This window comes from Protopterus annectens, chromosome 10.part0 (assembly GCF_019279795.1).
Source record: "Protopterus annectens isolate FY-2018-M chromosome 10.part0, PAN1.0, whole genome shotgun sequence".
NCBI lineage: Eukaryota > Metazoa > Chordata > Ceratodontiformes > Protopteridae > Protopterus > Protopterus annectens.
In genome coordinates, this window is record NC_056744.1 from 349,090,208 (window position 1) to 349,110,799 (window position 20,592).

The window sequence follows — 20,592 nt, forward strand, 5'->3', positions numbered from 1 at the left end:
GAAACTCAAATGTATGTCATTATTTTGTGACTTCAGTCCTCAGATCATCCTAGTGATTTGTCAGGAAACCACAAATTGTATGAGGAATAGACCAAAAGTAAGAGGCAGAAATCTAGACATTCTGTGAAAATTTGTACAGTTGAGAGGTACGAGTGTGATAATGTGATCCTTCCAACAGAACAAGGTGGTTTAGGATTACTGGATTTAAAGGAATATTTTAGAGCTACACAATTAAGGCTCACATACATACAAAAGCAGGTTATACTTTAAAGTGGAAAGGGATAATGATGAAGCAAGAGGATGTTCAAAAAATAATGGGAGAGTCAGATTCTGGATATAGATCCTTAAGAATAACTGCCATGCAGACTATTATTATATTCATAAAGTAGCTGAAAGTATTCTAAGAACTAAGCCAACATGGGAATGACTGCAATTAGGGGTACAGACAAGAGGGGGCAGGAATTTACTGAAGAAAAATGGCAAAGGAACCAAGGTATTGGGAATAAGTAACTAGAAATGGAAAGGTAAGAGTGGTATGAGGCCAAGATGATGTTTGGTCTGCAGACTAGAGACTGCCTTCTCTATCAGGGATTGATATCAGAGTATATGCAAAGAGAAAGGGATAGGGAAATCCTAAGTGAGAGACCTGTTCTGGTAGAATTTTTAGTCGAATCTAGAACAGAAGTTGCTGTTAAAAAGGGATGCTTTTTAGGGTATATAAATTGTTACACTAACTATAACAGACGCTTCCAACCTGCAGCCCTCAGAGCTCTTCCATGTGGCCCTCAACCTCTAACTCCAACATCGATGTACACATGCCCCAAAACACTTTTTTGTTGTGTTTTTTTATGCCTGTGACCTGCAACTCTAACATCGGTGTGCGCATGTGCCAAAGTATCCTTCTAGTTTTGATTTTTTTGCACCAAAGAAGCGTGTGTGTTCGCGCCATTATTTCATATCAAAGAATCAGTGTGTTATCGCTGAATAGGGACTCGTGTATGGAGTTGCCATTGCCTTTGAAAGGGACAGCACTTAACCTGTGTTAATAGGTTAAGTACAGAGTGAGTGAGTGCATGCATGAAAGCAGAATGTGTGTGTGCATGAAAGTAGAAGAGTGAGTGTGTGTGTATGTGTGCATGAGAGAGAGACACATGCACAAAGAGGCTAATGACGATCAGTCTACCTACTGAACACAAACAAGTTAGCTCACAAATGCATCCTACATTAAAAGTACACTTTCATTAAATTGCAGCTTTCCTGGCAGGGAGAGTGTTGTATTGAATATGAAATCATACCTCTCAACTGTATGGATTTTCGAAGAATGTCTGGATTTTTGCAACATCTTCCAATTTGTGTCTTTTGCATAGGAAATAAAAGTAGTCATCCAAGGTAATGCAATTCCAGGGAGTAAGAATGAGACAGCAGCCTAGGGTTAACGGGTCAGTAGTGGATTGACTAGTGTGGGACTGTAGCATATAAAGTTTGTTTTTTTGTTTTTGACAAACAAAAATGCACCCAGTACTGTTTTGTCATTGGTGGGTTCTAAGCAGTGGTAGATTGGACAACAAACAGTAAGCTATCTTTGGTGGATCATCAATACTGGCAAATCAGGTGGGCACAATGTCATTTGTTAAATGTTGGGGGTTTTAGTGTGTATGTGTGTGTTTGTGTTGGGAGCGCTGCAACAGTAGAGGATTATTAAAGACAGAGGCGTACAGACTGGAGAATATATGCTTATTTGTTTCAAAACCTGATACTTGGGTACTAGGCATGCCAAAAGTAGATTTTTTTTTAAGACATAGCTTCTTGCCATTTACAGTGGATGGATATTTACATTTAATGGACAATGTTAGCAGTATGAGTGTGGTCCTGTAGGGATCTGGAGAATGCTAAGTCTACCACTGCCAGTGTATTGTAAAGTGACCTGGAAATGGATATCGGGATGTTACTGAAAAGGTACAGTAAGTGGACTTAGAAATATAGTTTAATTAAGCAAAGTGCACTTGCAATTTGCAGGCCATGATTTATTTCAGGTAGTCCAGATCCTGGTAGATTGTATACCATTAGACTTGAGGTGTCATTCTGGGGAAATTAGCAGCCCTAGTTTCAGTGAAAGCTCTTCTGTTGTTGTTTGCAGGTAGGAAGTTGCAGGATGTGGATGCAATGTGTTTTATTATTTTTAAAGCATTTGTCATTTCAAAGCATGGTTTTCTTTGTTGCCAAAGGCAGGATTGAATGAGCCATATAATGCTTAACTGACAATGATGGGATAGAAACATTATACATGATGTATAATGTTTGCAGCTACAGTTGTTTCAATGGTGTCTGTGATGCATAACTATTTTTGGGCCTTTGTCCCACTTTTATTTTACACTTTGTCCAGATTTCTTGCTCTAAGGTTGAGAGGTATGGTTCCATGCTAAATCAGAAGGTTATATTTACCTTGGAAGACTTCTCAGCATAATAATGAGAAACAGAGCTTTTTTAATATCTCTGCTCATTTCCAAATATAAAATGCCATGTAACCTTGCAAATAACTTTATTAAGCTACTTTAATTCTTTTGGAATTGACAGGTATGATTCATTCGGACGTAAACACCGAGTGCTAATGTGACTGATTTCTTGCAGCAGTCTGTGGTTTACTTATCACAATAACTTTTGTGTGTGTGTGATCAACAGTCTTAAAGATGTCTTCCAAAATTAAATAAATATGTAATAAATAAAATATAATCCTTTCTGCACTTTGAGCTATTGACAAAGTCTGGGAATTTGTTTTTTTTTTTCAAAAGTGAAGGTTAGCATTACAGCTCAGTAAACTGTCAGTCTGTGAATAACTTCTGCACAAATTAAAATGTCTGAATGCCAAATGGCTTTATGTTGGAGGGAAGTTATATGTTTACTCCAGTATGTAGTATGATCTTAGAGAGTTTACAGATTTCATATTGATTTACATTTTGTTGAGCAGTTGTTTGTTGATTTATTGATGGCCCTTTTGGTGGTGGGAAATTGCATGGATGAATCCATCTCTATTATGATTTTTTTTTTTCAGATATTTTGACTTCGACAATTTTGTTCATGGAGTGTGTCTCATGTGATTACTGAGGTTGCCTATTTTACAAGTAGGGGCTCCTTTTGTGTAAGAGAGAGAGAGAGAGATTTAATATGTATACTGAATATATTTTTGCAAATAGAATTCTTAGTTAAATAGGCCCCTCTCTTCTTGAGTAACCAATATTAGATCTTAGCCATCCAGCTAGGAAAGTTTAGTATGTGGATTTTCCATCCGGTTTGATGAAGGCTGTGCTACTTACTCAAGAAGTACATTTATGGCTATCCAGCCAGTTGTGTTTCTGAACTACTTTGTTTGACAATGAGAGGAGCTTTTTACAGAAGTTGAAAGTTTTTGTGTCAAGAGCCTGTCCATACAAAGTGGCTTGTTTATGTTGCAGTGAAGGCTGTGGTCTTTGTAGTGAGCGTTTTAAATATAACCAGTACTTCTGAGGTGGATAAAGTCTCTTAAGGCAGGATCTTTCTTAGCCTGGAAAGCAAGCCAGTGATGAAATTTATAGGGGCCAGTGAGAGACAGAGGAAAGAACGAAGCATTTTAGTCTGTTTGGATAACTAAGTGAACTCAGTCCTTTGACCTTTTTGTTAGAAATGGTTGTAGTCTTTCTTTTGGCAGGGTGTTTTGCCGAGGCATATACCAAAAGGAACGTTGCTCTTAATAATTGCTCTTGTAAAGGATGAATACAGGGATGTTATGACCTCCTTGTCCCTGGATGAGATAACCTTACTAATGAGGTGGGCCATGTAAAAAGCTTTCCGTACAACGGAAACAACATGGTGGTCAAAAGTCAGGTTTCTATCAACCTGGGTACCCAAGCACCTCACAACTGATTGCATGCTTACAACATTGTTATTAATGTGATAATTTGTGGGGACATCACTCTCCTCAAAGGGGATGATGATGCATTTAGCTTGAGGCCATGTTTCTGGCACCAGTCATTTGTTTGGGTGAGACCCTCTTGTAGCTTATTCAGAATTGTTTTATTAAGTCAGTAATGTGAATTCTTCACTTTATTGCAAATTTGTTGGCTTATTTTTGTGGATAGTATTGTAGGACTGCTAAAATTGACATTTTATGTAGTTGGGCTGCTGGAGTGGTTTTCCCAGTGAGAAATGCTAGTGCTGTAGTGAATATCTATTTGTAAAAAAAATATATATATATATTACACACACACTAAGATGTTAGTTAACTGGTAGATTTGAGAATTAGAATTTTAAGGCAAATATTAGGCATTTATTCATTGTTCGAATGCACCTACAGTACAGCCAGGAGGTCGACTTTGGTCTCCCTCAACAGCGAAAGAGTTAACTATATGATATATTTTATATGCGGCCCCAAGACAATTTCTGTTCACTCAATGTGGCCCCAGCAAGCCAAAAGGTTGGACACCCCTGAACTATAAGAATCAGAGGAGGTTTGAAAAGATTGGGAATAGAGACTGCAAAATCAATTTACAATGGGAGGTCATACACATGACTCCCAAGTATGCAACAAAGACCAGAAGGTTTAAGATTTTTGTTTATAATATTAGCCTAGCTGCTGTTGTGGGCCATTTTAAGCTTAGATAATTTCCATTCTAAAGTTGAGAATTAAACCCTGTAGTCTGAGGCTGATGTTAAGGGATGCTGGATGAGGGAATGGCTCCGAGTACTGGATGAGCCAGCTACACCTTTGGCAATGGGTTCCACTGTATGGTTAACACCAGCAAACTGAAATAGTTGTGGCCCAGGTGTTCATTCACATGATCTCAAGCAGATATCGGAGGTGTGCAGTCATACAAGTGGCTTAACTGGTATGTGTGTATAAGTACATGGTTCCTGCAATCCAAAGTAGCTATAGTGTAAAGGAGGAAACCAGTTCTAGAAACACCATCATACGAGCGATGTTCTTTAGGGATAATCATTGGATTCCTTATTTTAACAGTATATTATTTGATTATGATTAAACTGGACAGCATAAAGTCGGAGTTTAATGTTATTAACTATGAGTATATTTTTAATTTAGCTTGTTTTCTGCTGGTACATGGGTGTGAAATGCATTGTGTTGGATCATAACAGTTCGGCACTTAGTGCACATCCGTTAGACGTTGAGACGTCGAACTGCCTCTGAAATGCAGGCATTGATTCCTTCCGCTTTCATTTGTCTATTTTTTTTTCTCCAAGTTTTTTGGGTTTCTAATACCATGATGGGAATGGACCCCATTCCTAAGCCAAAGTATGATTAAAGTTCACGAAATTAGTATTGTTTTAATCTTTGACGTTAGCCAGAGGTGCTCTTTGCAGCCCAGTAATGACTATTGCAATTCATATGAAGTTACTAGTATCGATAACATATCTAACCATGATTGTAAATTTTTTTTTATAAGACCCATTACTCCTGCTACTACTGGAACCATCTGTGTTATCCTTCTTCCACATTGCCTTCAGTTCTGCCTGAAAATCCTAGTATTTTATGACTCTCTGTATGCAAGTCACTGGGTGCAACAATTTCAATGATCAAAGCTACTTTTGTCTTCTTTTCACGGATTACTATATCTGGTTTTCTTGCATCTATTTTTTGAACTGTTGGTAATGGGTCATCCCATGTGACAAACTTCATTTTCTATGATGCTTTGTGGCTCATGTTTCTAGTGCTTTCCAGCCACTTCAGTTATTAAAATGTTTGCACAATCCCCAATGCAACAGCCTTGCCACATTATTATGCCTTTCAGTATACAGTCCTTCTGCCATTGGTATATCACAACCAGCAACAAGATGTGCAACTGTTTCCAATTTCCAATTCTGTTTTACAAAACCTACATTTGTCCGTTTCTCCCACATGTTCAATGGACTTTATGAACCAACATGTATGTCGTCCACATTCTTGGGCTGCCAATATTAACTTTTCCCCTTTTGGTTTAAATTCACCTCTCCTTAACCATTCCTGCATTTGATCGTAATCAACATGTGGTTGTTCCAAGAGTTTTCTATTCTTACAGTTATATTTATGCATTTTCCACATTTCTTGCCTTCACATATGATCCTTCATCTTATGTCCTTTATTTTGTTTTTTAGCTGGTACCTGATCTACTTCTGGTTTTATTTCCATTTCTGATTGACACCGACTTCCTTCTGCTAAACTAATTAGTGAAGTCATCTTAGACTTGCTGTCCTCCAGTTTCAAAAGTTTCACTATGTTTGAGTCTTGTGAGCTCAACAGTATGTATGCAGTCTTACAATTGGAGATCTATACATATAATCAATTTTGAGGAGGTCCATACCTCTTTCAAAATGGGGAATATAATCTTGGTATAAAATTATTTTTATAAATCATTTTGATAAGCACAAAGCATCCTTCTTGCTTTCCTGTCCATCCAATCCAGCACCTTTTGGGGCCAGTCAGTTCCTCCAAAAGTTAAATTAGGAAAGGAAGATCAAATTGGTTTATAGCTCGGACGTTTTCAGTATTCATTTTAGTCTAAAATATTCCTAAGTTTGTCGCATTTGTTCATGTTTAATTGTAGAGTCTTCATTACTCCCCAAATATTTATACACTCCCTCTTGGTCACCTTCAGTGTCCCTGGGCTACCCTGAAAATGGACACTTGCATGCTGTAGGCTGTCCCAAGCTATTAGCAAATGTGTTGCACATTTGTTTTATTGGGGGGGTTTTGGGGGTTTTGTACTAGTATTTTCCAAAAGAAGGTATGGACCTGACCAGACCCTGGCAAACGGGTATTAATGTTTTTTTGTTCAATTGTCTTACCTGTATTTGTTTACCAGGATAGTCCACGGATTAATATTTACCAATTTCAGGTACAGCCATGGACTTAATACACACTATTAATTAAATCTAGATTTTGTATGTTTCATAACAGCTATTTTAAGGAACTCAAAGTTGCAGTGGAGGCCATTATGGCCTCCCCATTTGCAAATTAGATTCTAATACAATGAGAAAAAGCTTGTACAACTTTCTGTTCAAGAGAAATCTTGACCTGTGGATGGGTAGGTTAATCATCTCTGTGTTACTGCTGGACAACAAACTATCATGGGCACAGTGGGTGCTTTGGGCTAGGCTTATAAATGCCTTAGGGCAGATAGCCTAGTATAAACCTATGAATGGCTTAATGCTCACTTTTATGCAGCAGGTCTATATTACCTCATTACGATTTGGACAGGAATAAAGTAGCTCAATCACTTTAGGTCCTTTTGCCTCCATACCTGCTGAATATCATCCTCTGCGCATTAATTGTCCTTACAAGGAACACACACTCCCAGTGCTATACAGGGGCAAGAGCCACCACTGGGAAGTCATTATACAGGCAGCTATGAAGGCATTCCAGCAACTCTGAGCATACAGTACTTTATGGCCTTAACACACCTCTGGTATTGTAAAAGCACTTGCATCACAGGGACCACCCATGTCCATCAGCTCCATACCATCACTTCCTCCAGCACCTACTCCACTTATCAAAACGTGGTCATTTGGCTCACATCATCCCTGCTCTCTCTCCCCCTCCAGCAACTACACCACTAATCAAACATGGTCATCTGGCTCACAGCCATGGACTTCTCCCTCTGCATCACATGGGTGGGCCAGCACTGGTCTGGGAGTCTCATACGTGGATAAAACTATGGGTAAGAAGGAACAGAAATTCTTACTTGACTCTGTATGTAGCATAATACTTCAGATGTGAAGCTCATGTGGGCGATACAATGTTGGACAGTATATTTAGGAGCACTGATAGCCCTTAAACCTCCTGCAGTGGAGGGACCCATGGGACACATGCAAATGACCCCTTAAGGACATAATGGCGTTTCAGCTACACAGTCTTCTATGGGAACATTCAGGTCAATGAAGCCAAACTCCACTAACTGTAGATCTGCCACATTTCAGTCGGGTCCCGAGCACTTTTTTGTGATGGGCAAGGTTAAGACTGGATAGTAAGGAAAAGACTTTCACCATCTCAAAAGCACTACAGTAACTGTTGTAATTAGATGCAAGACCCTCCCTGGCCAGCTTTAATAAATGCATCAGTATAAGAAGGTACGAAATTAATATTTTCTTTGTTTTTCAATACAATGCTAGTAATGGTGATAGAAACAGAGTATCATTAACATCTCTGGTTTAGTATTTTGAAGTTAATTATATAAAATTACAGGAGGCATTTTATTTGTGGAATCATTTTGTGGTACCGAGTTATGGTTTAGGTATTAGTGATTCATTTTTTTGTTTTTACTTGAAGGTATAGCGTGTGCTTTTTTCTTTACCTCTTGGTCATGACGTGTATAGTCATCCAATACTGCTGGTTATATACTCACATATATACATTATATTAGTAACATTATGACTCAGAACAAGAGGTTCGCTGGTTCAGTTCTCAGCTGGGGTACATTCTACGTGAACATGCATGTCCTCCCTCTGTTTTCACTGGGTACTCTAGTTTCTCCCATACCCAACAGAGTAAGATGGGCAATTCTAAACTGACCTTGTGTGTATGACAGAAACAGAAAAACTGCAACCTACTTCCATTTCTTACTTGCCTACTAAATTCTATGGTTTGCAGTGGCTGTTCACGGGGTGTTGTAAGAGTCAGATGTGACCCATAAGCACAGGTGTGAATAATTTACTTCAATTCATCAGTTACAGAGTTTGCTAATGGGTGATTACCAGTCAAAACTGTATGCAGTTATTCCTGTTATAATGATGTCCCAGAGTCACCTATACCTTTCTGTGTAGTATTTACCTATGGTTGTGGTTGTGCAAGTAAACAATGTTGGACATTACAGGTGTGGCAGCAAAGTCTCCCCACATAAAAATGATTTCTGTGATAGTCTATGGGTAGTGCCAGTATGTTTGGGGTTTTATTTTTTTGCTAGAGTGTACACATAGTGGTATATGGAGCACTTATTCTGCGTATTTATTCTGCTCACAAAATATATTTGTTTACTTTTGCGCTTGATTATGTTTCACTGTAGTGGTGTGATGTGGTGATGGATGCAAGTTTGCATCACTGTGTATATGGGCAGGGGGGAGTCAGTAAGTTGTGAATTCAGAGATCAATGATTTACTCTATATATAGATCACTTGTATAGCAACCCCATCAACACCTCCATCCTTGAAGTTCAGTTGACAAGCAGAACACAGAAGTAGTCCGGCTTTTTTTCCATACCACACACACCACCCACTCAAATAGGCAGTTATGGACAATTTAGAGTCAGCAACCCAGCTGCTGCATGTGTTTGGGAGGTAGAGAGAGAATGAATACAGAGCGCCCCCCCCAAAAAAAAAGGCGCCACAGACAACATGCAGACACTGCACCAAAGGCATCCCAGTTGAAAACTGATCCAAAAATCTTTAATGTGAGGTATAGTTCTACTCACTGCACCACCTAGTTAAACAAAGCTCAGATTTATAATAAAATACATAACAGTTTTGAAATATTACCAGTAATCAGTTTAAGTCGTTTGATAAAAGTAAAGGCACTCTTCCGTGCAGACTTCTCCAGTCTGCAGCATACAAAACCCCACTGTTCAAATTGTATTTGCTTACTTCCCTTCAGTTTTTAAATTTAGTCCGTTTTAGAACTGTTGCAGCTATGAATTCTATAGGAACATCTGTAAAACAAATGGAATCAGTGGAGTCTCAGCCCATTGGGTACCACTTTCTATCAATCATGCAGGCCTTTGGTTTACCATTCTACTGTGCACTAGCACTAGACAATGGAAACAATGGAACACAAACTTTATAAATAGCCCCCCCCAACAGTGAGTAAGAATACAGCCACTCTTATTTCTAAAACATGGTTATTTCAGTCAGGTAAAAGTACAAAAATGGTAACTCTCCAATGGACACTTTCAAGATGAAAACCACCAATAATCTAGAGAGGACACCGCTGGTAAGGAAAATCAGCAGCCAAGTCCAAATAAAAAAATAAACGACCAACCGTTATATCGAAATGTAAAAAATACCATTCCAGCCATGACACAGACCAGTGAATGCAATCTGAAAATAGCAAAGTAATGCACAAGTGAGAACGTGTACCACAAGGAATGTGTTCGCCGAGCAGGATCATAACACAGATGGGGTTCGCACAAGGAATGTGTTCGCTGACCAGGATCAAGGAACATGTTCACTGACCAGGATCATGACCAACACAGATGGGGTTCGCACAACAGGATCAAGGAACATGTTCACTGACCAGGATCATGACTAACACAGATGGGATTCACACAAGGAACGTGTTCGCTGACCAGAATCATAACACAGATGGGGTTCACACAAGGAATGTGTTTGCCTACCAGGATCATGACTAACAGATGGGGTTCACACAAGGAACATGTTCGCTGACCAGGATCATGACCAATACAGATGGGGTTCGCTTGCTGGATAATGTCCTTGAACAGTTTGAGAGTCCAACTGAAAAAAGAAAAAGGAGTTGGAAGAGGAGGCACACATGGACTTCCAGCCAAAGCAAAATACTTGAAAAGCCAATATTAACCCTTTAAGCACATAAGCAAGTATGGTATAGTAACACCCCCCCAGCAAGGATTCAGTGAAAGTCACACACACAGTGCCATTTATACATTCACAGATAAATGATAATTGGGCATTTCTATTGACCTGAGCATAGCTTTAGAATGAAGTACATAACACTCCACAATAAACTATACATCCTACATTTTAGTTGCTATGCTATTAGTCTGAAACTTCATGGAACATAATCTTCAAGTAACACTTCCTCCTCCATAGGTCTGTGCTGGTCCTATATTTATTATAAAACACACAAATGGCATTACCTGTCTAAGGTGATCTCATCACTATCACCCTTTATGCATGACATTATGCACATAAGAGCCCACCCACCCACCCACACACTAAAGGCATTTACTGTCTTCATCTAAAATGATCTTAAGATTCTCTACTACAAGCAACTTGACTGAACTCGCTAACTCAAGGCACTTTGTGGTCATTTTGCTCCACACCCATCAGCAGCTCTCCAAATGCCCTTTCCCCTGACCCAGAAAACTACCAAACATTCCACATCACACAATACACATATTTGCGTCTCATTCTTTGCCTGTAGCCAACCTTCGAAGTGCATACAAGCAATGACCTGCAAAGTCAAAATCCAGCTTAAAGCAAAAGGATAGGGGAGTCCCAAATGAAAACAGTTCTGGTAAAGGTTTTAGTCAAATCTAGAACAGCAGCAGTTTTTGAAAAGGGATCATTAATAGGGCATATAAACTATTGCATGATGGGGTTAGAAAAGATTGGGAAGGGAGACTAGAAAAGCAATTTACAAGTGAACAATTGGAGGACATGTGTGGCTCCAAGTATGCAAAGTCCAGAAGGTTGAGGAATTTTGCTTGAAAGTGCACAAGTTGTTCTATGATTCAAGCAGACGTCAAATCATGTAGCTAGCAAATGTTGGAGGTGTGATGAGGAAGAGAACACCAAAAGAATACAGGGCATAAGTAATGTGTCCTATGCAGACTGCTTCAAGGCCCTATCCCTGTATTCCATCTCCTACAGGCTTTTGAGCAGAGATCTATGCCTGGCATACAGGGCATTGTCAGACCCCACTCCAATGGACCTCCTGCATATCCACAAAACAAACAGCACCAGAATTACCCATTCTAAAGACAAAATTTTGCCTGTGATATACACAGGACCTGCTGGAGAGAGAGAGAGAGAGACAGAGACAGGCATGGAACAGGCTACCCACCCATGTGAAGCAGAGTTCCTCCCTAACCCAATTCAAGTGCAACTTGGACAATTGGATGGGAAAAACTGGAAATTCATCCCTGGTTTGGCACCTATGTCTCTGATGCAAATAGGTAACCTGTAAATGGTTCATCTCCCAGGCCCATGCTTACACTTATCAATTTGGGATGCATGGCTCGGCTTAAAAAGGCCCTTGTGGTTGCTAACATAGTAAACACCTATGAACCTATGTGGGGTAGAGTTCCATAATTTGGTCATTTGATTTGAGAATAGGGCTTTGCCGTGAATGTTAGCTTTGTTTACTGTGAGAAAGTTTGTCTGCAGATCTTAGACTTCATGGGCATGAATAGGGAACAAGTTTCTTGTGGGATGGGCAATTGTCAGGATGGAAGGTGATATTGTGTACTAATTAGTAGAGATGGAGAAGGTTAGGTAGCTCAATCCAATTTATGTAGAGCAATACAATGGTGGGTTTGGTAGGGAAGGTTGGCTGCAAAATGGGCTGTTTTGTTGTAGCAAGTTTCCAGTTTGGCTAAGTCTGATTTTGTTTAAGTTGCTAAAGGGGAAAGCATATAGGAGCGCAGACAGGAGGAAGGTTTTGGATATGGTTAGTCTGGTATTGTCAGTGAGGAATGGCTTGTTTCTGTACAGTGAGCAAAGTTTGACATGAACTTTAATTGTGATGGCTATGTGTTGGTCAAATCTGAGTTTGTCATGCCAAGGAGTTTTGTATGCTCAAGTGGTTGGATAACTTGCTTGCTGAGAGAATGGTGAAAGGAGGGGTGGTCGGTGATTGTTTGCTACTCATAAATAGCATCAGCTAGTCTTTTTGGGGATGAGGATTAGTTGCAATTTACTTAGATGTTTCTAGGTCATTAAAAGCTTGTTGAGATACTATTTGGAGATTTAGTAAGGTTATCTGCTGAGCAGATTAACGCTGAATCATCCACATACTGAAATATTTTAGCATGTTGTGGATGAGGCTAATCATTGGAGAAGATGGTGAAATGGGGTCCTAGTATGGACCCTTGGGGGACTCAAACTGAGACGGCCAGAAGTGGTGAGAGTTCAGATTTCCATCATACTGCTTGTCGTCTGTCAGAAAGATAACTTAGGAACCAGGAGAGTGAAGTCTTTTAGTGAGGCAAGAGTATTAGAGAGTTTCTGATGGGAGACGATCAAAACGCATTTGACACATCTAGAAGATTGATGACACTCGCTGGTTTGAATTTCTGAGTCGGTTGATGGTGTTAGAGAAATTAATTAGGGCTGTGGTGATGCTGTGTTTTGGTCTGAAACAGTGTTAGGAGGGAAGAGAAGGCAGGGAGATAGCAGGTATTGTAGTAATTGTGTATACATTTTTCCAGAATGTTGACATGCGGGAAAGGATGGCTATGGGTCCAATTGTTTAATTTTGTTGATGTTCCTCCTTTAGAGGGGTGATATAGGAAATTTTCCATAATTTTGGGACATATTGTTCTGCTAGAGACCTATTTACCAGAATGGAGATGGGCAGAGCTGTGTCATCAGCTGAACGTTTGAGGTACTCATTGGGGAGTTGGTCAGCTGCTAAGGAAGAAACTTTCAGTTTTTTCAGCATTGTTCTTATGGAGTTAGTTGGGACAGGTTTGAGGTTAAGAGAGTTTAGTTTTCACATTAGGTGGAAGAGACAGTGGGTGGAATTGTTCCCTGTAACCAAGGAGAGGACGGCGTTTACAATGTAGGTGTTGATTTGTGAGGCAATACTCACTCATTGGTGGTTGGTTCTGGGGATGTGCCTTTACCTGGGTGGAGGAGTGAGTTAATTGCCTGACAGAACTTTTTGGGATTGTTTTGCATATATGTATATATTTTTTTTGTCTAGTTTGAGTTTTTTGTTCAATTGTGGAGCTGCTGGTATGCCAACAGTTTTATTGTCTTTTGTTGTCTGATATTGAAACCAGGTTTTGTCCCTTAGTTTTTGAAGTCTAATGGTTTCTTTTGATACCCAGGACAATTACTTATTTTTAAGATAAGATGTACAAGTTGATGCTAAGCCATTTAGAAATGAGTCATTGAAGTAGATTATGTCCTGGTCGAGTTGGAGATGGAGTGGTGTCCAGTTAGGTTTATTGAGCATGACTAAGAATGTTTCATTGGAGAAGTTTTTGGTATTTCACATGACTTTGTAAACTATGGTTCTGGGCGAGTTAAGCTGATGATGGATTAAGTAGGTAGGCCTATGGTCACTTAAATCATTTGGAAGGCATCCGGAGAGAGACTTGTGGGTGGTACTGTTAAGTGACTGGTCTAAGATTCCTTGTGGGAATACATGTAGAATGATGTTCAAGTGGATGAGAGGTTTAAGGGAAGACTGAATTGAGCACATTATGCAATGTTGAAATGAAGGATGGAAAAAGAAAAGTGTATACAATTTATAACGTATGTAAATGGAAAAAAATTTAGTGTGGCTGTGTTTCAAGTAATAATGCGATGCCAAGCATATGCCATCCCTAGTCACACTACACATACCAAAATACTTATTCAAAGATTCACCAGCCAAATCTGCAAATTTATATCAATAGCTCTTCAAGATGAGCACCACTATAGTTGCCTCAACAAAGCCAGATAGTCTTAAAGTCATAGCCAGATCCAGGACCCCTCTCTTTTACCTGTAAATTACTTCACTATGGTTAGTACCCCTCAATGTGGACTGAATTCCAAAAGAATCCTTCATACACAGGACTGCATCATTACACTAGAACCATCTCAAAAACTATTGCAAAAAATTCAAACTTTCATGCTAATTGGAATCACCCCCTTGTCACACTACAATCATTTGGCAGCTGTTTTGATAATGGATAGTTTCGCTGGTATGAAGTTCATAAGCAACAAGAGACCAAGTTTATCTAACTTGTTCAAAAGTGCTGCTTTGTATAGCTGAAAAGGGACAGAAGTTTTCAGGCATAACATTTCTCACTGCTGATCCTAGTTAAGGACGTATCGCATACTGTACACACAAACATGATCAATTGTATGCATGTGTCCAGAAACACACTGTCCCAATCATGTTGCTAGTAGGGCTGCTCAGCAAGTTATGCTGGAGCAATTAAACAAGTGTGCTACAGCCTAACACAGCTCTGGATTGTAGCACCATAGTGGACAGTGCAGAAAGCCACATCCAAGTGCGGCAGTCCAGGTGGGCAGCTAATGTAAAGCTAGCCATGTGCTCTTCTCCAGGACTTTCACTGGGACTGGAAGAGCACAGTAGAGCGATTCAAAGAAAAAGCTCTGCTGCACTATTTAGTGAGTAGAGAGATAAATGTGCACCTTCTGATGTGCACTCATTGCAGTGTATGGCAGGAGCAAAGCTGGCATGGTGTGTGTGGAGGGGGGTAACACTTGTATGGTTACTTTAACTGCACAGGGTTCAGCTCACAGACATGGTAATGGGGCTCCTAATGAGGCTTTGCTCACTGCAAACTTTCACATCTCAAAGGCATTTTGTCCCCATCATGCAGTTATGGCTGTTCAGTGAAGTCTTAGTAGTTCTGTGGTGGTATTTCTCTCAATGCTGCTTGTTGTTTCTACTTAAAAAAAAAAAAAAAAAGGGCAATAGCCATGTTTTTTTACTAAGCCTTTAAATTTCTTAATTTCTTTTCAGAATCTCAACTTTTTTGCAACTGCATATGCTAAACACGTTCCATATCTTGTCACTAGTCACTATGCACTTTTTATATTATTGGGGGGGGGGCTTATTCTTGTAGCATTTGAATTGCTTTTGCCATTTAACATTTTAGATACAAAATAGCTGTTTTGTGCAACTATTAAAGAAAATGTGAGAATTTTTTCCCCCCAAAATCCCAAGATATTTGCCATTTTAGTTTTCCATAGGACACAACTACCCAAACTTGGACTGTCCCTAGCAAAAAGGGACAGGTAGTAACCCTACATTATGGGGGAAGAGAATTACATAAAATTATGACCCCAGGTTTGTATAAAAATTGACAAGATATCAAATTTTTTTAATCCCACATTTGCCATTAACTGGGTGACTGGACTGGTCATTGAACCTTCCGCAGCCACGACATGGTTGCTCCTTTGGAGAACAGAAAGGATGTGCAATTATGTCCAAGAGGAAATGGACTGGGTTTTAAGAGCTAGGTTATTGTTACTGAGCCTGGGAAGGATTCCTGCCAATATCTGTGGGTAAATGTTAATTTCTGCTTTTTTTTTTTACACCCTTGTAAAAGAGCAGGATAGATGGACTTCTAAACAATTTTAGTATTTGTTTACTGGACATAAGATTTTCAGACACTACTGCATCATATGGGATTTGTTTCCCCAGTATTAGGAATACCCCAAGGGTAGCACTTAGGCTTGTAAGGGCCCTAGGGCCATTAGCCTAGTTACTGCCTAGGATTACAAATTCACAATACTTTTACCATTAAGAAACTTTTTGACTGCTTATTTTTCCAGATCATGGGGCATTCATTCTACGATGGAAGGAATAGGCATTGTACAAGGCAGACACTACACAAGAACAGCAGTACCCCCCCCAAACAGCCATGTTGATATTGATATATCCGAAGGGTCATGAATGGGTGTACAAGCTGCTTCTAATGTGAAGGACCTTTATCTGGCATCTTATCCTCCTCAGCGGGTTAACAGGTCAATGCAGCTTTTGAACCCAATAAATTTTGGGTTCATTGGAGCCTTCCCTGGAAATTCAGAGCGCTTAATTACCTTGGCATCAAGATGGAATATTCTCATTCATGTTCCCATATCTATGAGGAAAATATGTGGCAACAATACTGCCTGCCCAAAGTAAGAACTCTGACTAGAAACCAGAATCACTGATGGAAAGGCAGTACTTCTCACAGAAGAAAGTTTCAATATTGCTCTAGCACTGACTCCAAGCAAAGTCTCATGGTCTTGTACCAAGAAATGTAACCATACAGACACCCAAGTGCATTGTATAGCTACCAGTCATACATGTAACATTTAGTGTCCAGCCTCAAACTGCATTTGGATGCCAGGAAGGTGGGACTGTTCTGCAAGACCCATTTTAAGACCCATTTTCAGTGGAGGCCTGGGGAACTCCCCAAACATTTAGTGATTTAAAAACAAAGTTATTATAGTGGACCCTTTGCATGTACAAACAATATCGTGATTAAAGATTCACCAAGTCTATTTAAAATGTGACAAGTAGCAGTTGTCAGAAGGAAAAATAAAGGGGGAACTGCTGTAGTGGAAGTAATTGAGGTACACCAGTTGTGGAAAGCAGCAACAGAAAGAGCTAAATGTTGACACAGATCCATACAGATCCCCGCCTCCTCAAAGAGGAATGGACCCAAGGTGTATATACCATCTTCAGTTGAAGGAGCCCCCCTCCATTCCCTTTATACAGTACCAACTTATTTAAAAAGGGGCTGCAATGCTTAATCAGAAAAAGCTATTGTAAGCAGTGACGGGATTAAAATAGTGAACCAATATCAGAGAATAAAACTGTATAGTTACATTGTAATGTACAGGCTGTATACTTCCTGAAAATATGCATGCTCAGTCTGTTACATATTGATTACTTTGTTGTGCCTCTGTCCAGCAGTGAGCCTTCATGATCAGGTGGGCAATGTAGAAGGTCTTTCTAACCACTTTATTTTCCACTCACTGCACGCACTATTTGTCAGTTTGCGCCTGCGTGTGTTGCAAAGTCCCTTGTTCGGGTGTGCCTCAAATTCGGGCCTGAAGTATGGGAATAAATGATGAAGCCCTGTGGGAAGGGACTTGTGACCGGCTGCTTGTCTGAGTCCAGCAAGAGCAGCAACTCTAACCCTGTCTGTTTCTGTCCCAAGCCAGTTTGCAACCCATCTTGTGACATATTGGTTTTTATTTGGGTAGTTTTTTACAATACCAGAGTGGTGGGGTATTTGTGTGAAAGCAAGGGCAAGGGGGGTAGGCTGTGACTTGCCTTTCCTCATCAATGGCCTTGCCAGACTACTTGACACAGTCACCAAGTTCAAAGGCATGATCTGCTGCCCTTGAGGGCCAAACTGGGGTCGGTCCAATGTCTGCAATTCCCTATATCTTTGTTTATGAGCTCCATTATGTGAAGTTTGCCTGTCTGTGTCCAGTAAATTGTGGCAATGTCTGTGGTTCAGTGATTTGACTTAAATCTTATACGCCCAGTTGAATATAACCAAGTTCTTAGCCAGAATATTAGTAATAAAGCAATATTAGTAATGAAGCAGAAAATATTAGTAATACACTACAGCTTCAGAGACTTGGAACACTAGTCAAATACAAAATAAATTTAAATTTTATTTTCTGCATTACAAATAGTGTTTTACTTAAATCAACCAACATCAAGAGGATTCTACATTATGAACTCTGGCTCTCGACAACATTCTCCCATTCCCATTGTGGTCTTCATGCAAACTCAAAGGGGAGAAAACCACCCATCTGCAGGAGATGGAGGTGGTGGGGGTGGGAAATCCATTATGGGTGATGAAATTCCAGAAAAGCAGAGTTCCATGTAAGTGCTAAGAGAGTCCAGTAAACAGGGTTGATACACATCTTCAGTTCTGCCAGTGTAATACACTCTGCAAAAAAAAAAAAAAAAAAAAAAAGTTCAGATACATGGTCACATGTTCCCTTCCAGATTTATAAGAGCTCCTTCAATGCATGCTACAAAAGTACCCGCTTTCTTGTATCCATTACTTCAATAACAGAAATATATGCAAACAGTACCCAGGAAGAATTACACCGCCTTCCCTAGGTAGTCTAACTATATACTATAAAGTTATTTGTCATTAGCCAAGTGCTTCTCAACCTTCTGAGAATTTTGGAGGGTGGGATAAATAAGATGGAGTTTTGATACCCCTCTCAGAAAAGGGGTTACCAAAATTCTGTAGAGAATACACAAAATCCAAGTTTAATTCAGCCCCCCAAAAAAATTTTCCAGTCTTTTGCAGGACTTTGCACACAAGCCCTATATCATTTAATAGTCCCACCTATATAAAATATCAGAGGGGGGCATCCAACAGAGATGATCTGCATCTTTCCTGATTTTAGTATTTCATAAAACTTCACATTCATTTTCACCCCTAAACATGTTCTTGAAGTGAATTTACTCACGACAGCTCCTTTTTTATATAAGCATGTCTGCATACATAGCATACCTCATTTCATCCTATCCTACATTGTATGCTATTTCATTCAGAGGCACACTTCAGAAGTCTGCCCAACATCACCAGTTGTATAAAGGCATATGGGGGTACAGGAATCCAGAAAATGCATCCATCTAGTCTGTTCTGCATGAAAGCAATTATGATTCACCAACAGAGTGCAATGCACATTTCCAGTGCCTGTAGACAGTCATATTTGTATCCATTACCATCCACATTTATCTGTTTTGTGCCTGCCTTTCTTGAAGCTGATCAACAGATATTGTTCCTCTTTAGTATCAGTGTTGCTGCTTCGTTATTATTGTCTGTGTGCATGTATCATCACAATGGTTTGTAGGCACAACAAATAAACCTGAAGGTCTGCAAGTGGGGGATCCCTGCACATAATAGTAGGGACATAAAGTTCTGTTTAATACTTTACTCCCTTGTAGCCAGCAGGCATAGAGGGATAAAAGACCACTCCAAAAGCTTTCTGACTCCAAACACCCACCAAAACCAAAATAAAGAAAAAAGTCCGCAGATCAGCACAATAAAGGTGTATCCTCCAATAAGGTCCAAAAAAACGACACCCTCTGTTCGTAAATAAAAATATAAGTATATTTAATAGGTGCAGACCACAAACAAACCACACAGAACACAGATTAAAACATGGATTTAGCGCGCTTTAGTCTCTAACCACGAGACTTCATCAGAATCAATTAGAAACCATAAATTACAGCTTTAAATACTCCAATAGTAATTGGCTACCAATGAATTGTCATGCCAACTAATTAACTTAATATTCAATGTATTGAAAACCTTTTGTACAACCATAAAGTTGTTAAGATACCAAGGAATTGTACATATATAATCAAATAAAAAGTGCATATAAATACATTAAAATACATTAACTATTATTATTCACAAACAGTCTAAAGAAATAAATTCATATCATTCATATAAAAATATCCATAGAGGAAGTTAAAATCCTTGAACAATTGCAAGGTAATGAGAAGTTAAGAATTATGAAGCCCGACAAGGGGGGAGGGGTAGTCCTTATGGACAAGTGGGACTATACCAATAGGGTGTTGATGATTTTGAATACAGGGAACAGATATTGTATTATCCCCAGGAATGAAATAAATATATTATATAGGAGAATAGATCTTATACTGGAAGATAACCTTATGCAGGGACTTATTGATGTGGATTTACACAACTTCCTGAGAGTACCAAAGCCAGTAATTCCCGAAATTTTCGAGATTCCTAAAGTACATAAACAGGTAGAGAATCCCCCTTTGAGGCCAATTGTGACATCTCAGGGCTCTAATACTCACTTTAGCTATTTACGTGGATGTTAAGCTAAAGTATTTTTACTTGCAATACCCACACATTCCAATAGATTTGTGGGATTTTTTTGAACAAGCTCAATATTGTACCTTACCATGATGATTACTCATTCTTAATAGATGTCAGGGACTTGTTTTCAGTTATACCCCACACTCTAGGCCTGGAATGGTTTGAAAATATGCTTACAGAATTCAACATGCTTTGAAAATATGCTTACAGAATTCAACATGCTTAACACTGATGAATATAAGGTTGTCCTAGAATGTATGGAGTTGGTTTTAAAATACAACTTTATATACTTTCAGGGTGACATTTATCACCAGCT

At 39.4% G+C, this 20,592-nt stretch overlaps 1 protein-coding gene across 1 annotated transcript in view; it reads right to left on the minus strand.

Moving 5' to 3' along the window:
• Positions 1-18,190: 18,190 nt before the first annotated feature.
• Positions 18,191-20,592, minus strand: part of LOC122814146 (allograft inflammatory factor 1-like) — a 37,507-nt gene continuing 35,105 nt past the window's right edge. The window contains exon 6 of the mRNA XM_044086758.1: positions 18,191-18,353. Within this exon, the coding sequence (XP_043942693.1) occupies positions 18,191-18,353 (163 nt within the window). The remainder of the gene's footprint in view (positions 18,354-20,592) is intronic.